We start from the raw sequence: 6,000 nt of genomic DNA, 5'->3' as shown, positions 1-6,000 counted from the left end.
TGGTTCATCGAAACGGCCACTAATTGGTACAGCGGACAACGAGTATGATCACCGCAGTGAGTAATTTACTGGTTTTTTCTCACATTTATGAAAGTTCCATAGAGAAAACATATTTTTGTTGAATTCTTAGAAAATTAGCAAGTAAAATCTTCAAAGAGTATTTTATGGTAAACGGGAAGGTTGGAATGTTGAATAAAAGTTTCAACCATTAGGTGTCGGAGTCGGATACATCTACCCTAATTACGTAAGAGAAATTACGTTTTCAAAATAAGTTACTGTTTTGAATTTTTTTCTGTAACAACTAGAAAAAATGTGCATGTTTTACCTTATGCGCCATTGTCGTGAACGTTTTTAATGTTTTTTGCACAGCTTGAATAGCACTTCAAAATAGAAAAAAAATTAAATATAAAAAATCAACTTCAAACAAAAAAGGTGTTTGGAAAAAAACATGAAACAAGCTTTAAAATAGATGAATTCCCGAAAAGAGAATCCTTTAACATCAGCTGAGTCCATTCATCGGTAAAGGAAGAGACGGCGAAGACAAAAATCAAAAGCAGCAGCATGGTTTTGTATATTCATTCGTGAAATCACACACATCTTCTTCTCATTCAATCATCACTGAACCGCACTGAACCGTTTGTTGGAAAGGACAGTGAATAGAGTAATCATCGTCATTGCTACCCTAAATATTCCATTTCACTTGATTTTGAAGGTTTTGGTTTCCACCTTGGTGTTGCAGCAGTTCTAATTTGTTCTTACAGGCGTTGTTGTTGTTGTCGTCGTCCTTGCTTTGGTTGTTATCATAAAGCTACTCACTCGAATTTGAACGGCAATCACTAGCCATCGTGATGATGATGATGATTGTCGTTTAATCATCATCCTCCATTTGAGTTTCTCTCGATTGGGCGGATGGAGTCGCATGGTTGCTTTTGAGAGATTAAAGTTGGCTCTCTGTTGACGATTCTCAATAATTTTGGAGCAGCACTGAGATGAAAATAAGTTTTTGGGGGAGCAAGGAAGTTGTACCCACGTGTGGGTACAACTGTCTCAGCAGACTCCGAAGAGAGTTTGCTCTTCTTCTGACGAAATGGTTGGTTGCTGACGATGACACTGACGATGATTGGGGTTCTGATAGCATCCTAGCAGTTCCAGTGATAGCAACTCTTACTTGATGGTTGCTGCACATCGTTCATGGGCTAGGTTTGGTCTGAGAAGATGCTTCGGAGCATCTGCCAGGCTCTTCTCCGACCGATGGATTTTCATCAGTTGCAACCGAATCCTCGCGTATGACGGCCGGTTTAGGGTGAGCTTCCGGGCTACGACACAACGTCGACGCGTTTGCTCTGCTTTCGAGGTACTGGTGGTGGTTCTTCGAGCCGGATTGCGGGTCGGAGGTCGGTCGGTTTCACACTTTTTTCACGCGGAGCCTAAAAGAGGGGTGGCCCGTTTTTTGAGGTGTCGCAGTGCTGGTCTTTTGTCGTGTCTTTTGGACCAGAATCTGTCAGGACGGAACCCTCGATTGTTGTTGTTATTGTTTTCGTTATTGTTATAGAAGTTTTTTTTCTGTTTCGGTGCCGATCGAAAGACCACTTTTGGGTGGCGGTGCCAAAAGGAAAAGTACCACGCCCCTTGCGCTGAAGAGTTTTATGGAAATGGCACGACGATGGCAGTGATGGTTTCGGCTACGGATGGAAAGGAAGATTGAAGAAGCCGATCCGATGATGCCTTCCACGAAGAATGGGTCAAGAGGGTTCTGTTTGAAGCAGCCGAAAATCCACCAGACGAAGAAAATGGAATATGAAAATCGCGCGTCCCATTGATTTGTAAGGAGCTGTGGGCTTTCAAGCCGGGGGTAACAGCTGCTGTCAATTGCAGGTTGTTTATCCCACTTTCCACAAACCCCACAAAAAAGAAGGAGGGAGGGATGCTTTAAAATTTCCAGCGAAAAAGGTGGTTGGATTTGGTGCAAATTGTTATGGTTTGCGGGAGGGTGAAAATTGCTTTCGGGAGTTTATTTTCGAGGTCAACAACTCTGTGATATCACAACAAACAACATCACCCAGAATCGTTCCTTTAACCTGAACCGGGGAGAAGGCAAATAATCAACTCATTAAGCGAGGACGAATGGATTCATCTGTTACTTTTACCAACAACAACCGGTAGAAAACGAAGTGAAAATTAATCAAAACCCCAAACGTCAACAATGAATGGAGGAGGAAACAGATTGCCGGGGGTGGTGTTCCGTTTCTTCCGGCCACGGATTATGCTTTGGATTGTGGCCGTTCTGCTCGAAGGTAAGAAGAGACATTTGAGGAGAATTCAACATTCAACAAATAGGATGGGGAATTGTTTTGCTTTTTCGTTTTTTTTTCTGTATCATGGGGATGAATGGGTGTCGATTTGTAAGCACCCGGATGATGAATCGAGTTGAGTATGGATCGAAGAAGGTTTTCTCAAGGAATGGGGAACGATTTACAATAGGCCTCTAGAGGTCGTTTGTATCATTTGACAAAATGTTTGATAAGCCTTATTGTATTGGTAATTTTCTCGATAGTGTTAAATCAAAGCTTGTAGATTAACTTGTCAACGACCAGACATTTTGTGTATGATTTTTCGTCGCTCTTTAATTAAGCTTGTAAGATTGTTCGGATTTATCCGGGTTTGCCTGAATATTTAATAAAAAAAATAAGGAACGTCCCGTCCTGCCCGGTCGCCCGGATTTCATTGAAAAAAGTCTGTGTTTGCTTGAATTTATGAAACTTATTTGCCAAATCAAACAAAAAAAAACAAATTACTTTGTAATTTTTTTTTTTATTAATGCGTTCAAAACTAAATTTTTTGCGCATGTATTTCTTTAAAATTTTCATGAAAGCTTTATTCAAAGCCTAAAAATCCTTTTGAAAATTGGCTGATAAGTATGGATGGAACTAATTTTTTTTTTAAGTTTTTTTAATTTTAACATAAGGTTGTATTTCCTGGATTTTGACAAAATGTGCCCGGATAGTGCAAAGATTTCTGGTCGACTAAATTGAGATCAAATGCCCAACTTTTGACAAGTTTTAAGATAAAATAGTCTGAATTTGTCCGGCCAAAATTTATGCTGAAAAGTTCTGGCAATTTTTGAAATTATTCTATAAAAAATTATGTAAATTTCAACCATTTAATATAACATGATATTAGGCATAATTACCATCAAATGATTAATTTAGTTGTTTTATTTAAGGTTTAAAAATCACTTTTTCACGATCAAGTTCATGAATTGTTATCTTTTTAATTGATTAAAATTTCAATAAAAGATTATGAGTTTTGATACTATGCTAGTTATAGTTTGAATGCTAAAAAAAAGTTATTATGAAGAAAATGTTTCGTAGCACTTACCTATTGATAATTAAAAGTGTTACATATGTATATTTCAAATCTTTGTTATTTTGTTATCCATAAAAATATTGAAAATAAAAGATAAAAAACGAGTATTATGTTCATAGGTTTTAATGGCTTACTTGTTCAGCTTTGAAGAAAAAATACTGAAAAAATATACACTCTATTTAAAAGTTAAATCAACCTTGGAAGACTAAGGAGTCAGAATGGTAAAACTTATAAGTTTAACTCAATTTTAAGATAAAAATCAATCTTGGTTTTACATTCAAACTCATTGTTGATGTTTTGTACTTCAAAGTAGAATTGCTTTAAATCTGAATAGCAAAAGGTATTTAAAAAAATGATTTCAATGAAAAACTTGTAACAGTTTTAACTAATGAAAAAAAAAAATATTTTAGAAATCTCATCTTGGTCAAAATGATAGTTTTTTATGTTAAATTTTTAATGTACTTGAATATTTGGACCGTGACCCTGACTGGAAAAGCAAAAAAAAAAACATCAAATTTTATAACTTTTTTCTTATAATAAAGTTTTATAGCTCACTAGCTGGCCCGGTGTGCTTTGCTACACCTTCCAAAAATAAATGGAATTTGTTAAAAAAAAATCGAATTCAGATTTATGTAAGCATTTTATTAAATCAAACCTCATCATAGTTCAAAACCAACAACGGCAACAACTTCGATATTAGAGCTGCAGCTGGAGTTCCCAATTGCAATTCAAAGGTGATATATATTATTTACTGAAACTTGATCTCTAAATTTGTTTTTCAAGATCTAAAATTTGTACTCTGTTTTTAAAGCTTCATAATGACTTAAATAATGTCAAAATTTATGGATTTTCAACAATTTCCCCGAAGTGGGAAGTTACGAACTTCCATAAAAACATTTGTCACATCTATTTTTGAGTTATGCCAAATATTCGAACGCAAAAAACCCTCTTATGAAATATAGTGCCTTCTTTGAAAGCTCTTTATCCTCAACTTACATGAGAGCTCCATCTTTTCCAATTTTGTCCCCCATTGCTTGAAGAAATAAGGCTGATTTACCCGGCTCGAGTTCATTTAAATTTCTAATTGAAAGAAAAAGATTCGTATATTGAAGTTTATTTCATATTGCACCTTATGGAGATAGAATTTTGAAAACCGATCAATCGGGACAGTTTTTTGAGTATATTCCTAATATTCTGTATTATGAGCACTTCCAGCTGCTGATTAGCTTTAGATGATGTATTTTTGGAGTTGAAAAAATAAGCTATAGAAATTTGAAAAAAAAAACAGCTTTTTTCACCATCTCGCCCTTCGAAGCAGTTTGAATATCAATCCTTTTTGCGCCAAAACTATTAAAAAAAAAGTTTCGCCATATGCCAAACTCGTGGACATGAGACATTAAAGCTAGAAGTTTTCCCAAACAGCACTTGTCATGATATGAAAATAATCGATTTCATACAGTGCAAATTTAATTTTAAAAATATCAGTATAATCACTAAATAAATTTTCAGCGTTTTTTATTTTCTCTTTAAAAGTCAAATATTCAAAAATGTTGACAAAAACAAATTTCTTAGTTAACATTTGTCCCGTATATTGGGGCAAGTTTAATTGCAAAGCTTATTTTCAGATGCATCAGAGTAATGGCTATAAAATGGATTTAATACTTTTTTTAATTTTTTGTTTTATCAAACTTCTATATATCTGCAGTATTCCTGCGCAGTATAAATTTATGTTTGGTTCCACATTTAACAAATGCTGTTCAAATGACCTTCATTTAAAAAGACATTAAAGAATTTTAAATATCCGCTTCCGTTTCAACATTCGGAATACGCCTTCTGGTCTTTCTAATATAATGAATCATTTTGAAGATGAATTTCTTAAAAGTTCGACGTTTACCCTTGCCCCACAAAGTAAGTTGACAGAAGGGAATATTGTTTTGAACACTTTAAAAGTATACCGAAAATTTCTCATAAAATTTTTTCTTCCAGTTGAATATCAGTTCTTAAGTCTCACTTTTCAAAAAAGAAGCGGATCAAAAGTCTCTTTTATGCAGCCATGTAACACAAAAACACTTTTCATGTTAAGTACGTATTTGAATTGGTATGTAAGCAAAAAGTACGATGTTTTTTTTTTAGATTTATTTAAAAAAAAGCTCCCATTTTCATTTCTAAATTCGTTTAAGTTGTGTATTTGGGCCAAAGTAGCAATTTCTAGAAGAAAACATAATTTTTTATGTAACATAGAAAAGTTAATCTTTTGAACATGCTCTTGTGTTCCTTGAATGAAAACTCTTTCGGAAAATGAATTCCCTCCCTTTTGGTCAATAAAAATCAGTTTATTGCACTGATATCTTTCATTTAAGCACACGTCAGTTCTATCTTATCTAATTTAAAGAAAAGGCTCCTGATCAGTTCATGTGTCGGATCGGATTTTTTAAATTTCTTCAAATTTAAATGGCGCTTGATAAGACTTTAGTTAAGTACATTTTTACATGTTCAACAAAATGTTTCCGATCTACCTCTGTAGGAAACATCTTATTCATATTTCTGTTATCAATATGAATCAGAAATAACCTTGTAGGCGAAATGTGTTAAAAGATTGTGTGTAAGTTCTTTACTTTCTGTATTTTTTTTTCA

General features: G+C 34.4%; 1 protein-coding gene across 1 annotated transcript in view; it reads left to right on the top strand.

Annotated features, from left to right (window-relative positions):
* Positions 1-1,252: 1,252 nt before the first annotated feature.
* LOC129754943 (uncharacterized) overlaps positions 1,253-6,000 on the top strand; it is a 238,171-nt gene continuing 233,423 nt past the window's right edge. The window contains exon 1 of the mRNA XM_055751213.1: positions 1,253-2,294. Within this exon, the coding sequence (XP_055607188.1) occupies positions 2,204-2,294 (91 nt within the window). The 5' untranslated portion in view covers positions 1,253-2,203. The remainder of the gene's footprint in view (positions 2,295-6,000) is intronic.

Source organism: Uranotaenia lowii, chromosome 1 (genome assembly GCF_029784155.1).
Source record: "Uranotaenia lowii strain MFRU-FL chromosome 1, ASM2978415v1, whole genome shotgun sequence".
Classification (NCBI taxonomy): domain Eukaryota; kingdom Metazoa; phylum Arthropoda; class Insecta; order Diptera; family Culicidae; genus Uranotaenia; species Uranotaenia lowii.
Note: the sequence above shows the minus strand (reverse complement) of the source record. Positions and strands in the feature narration are given on the sequence as shown.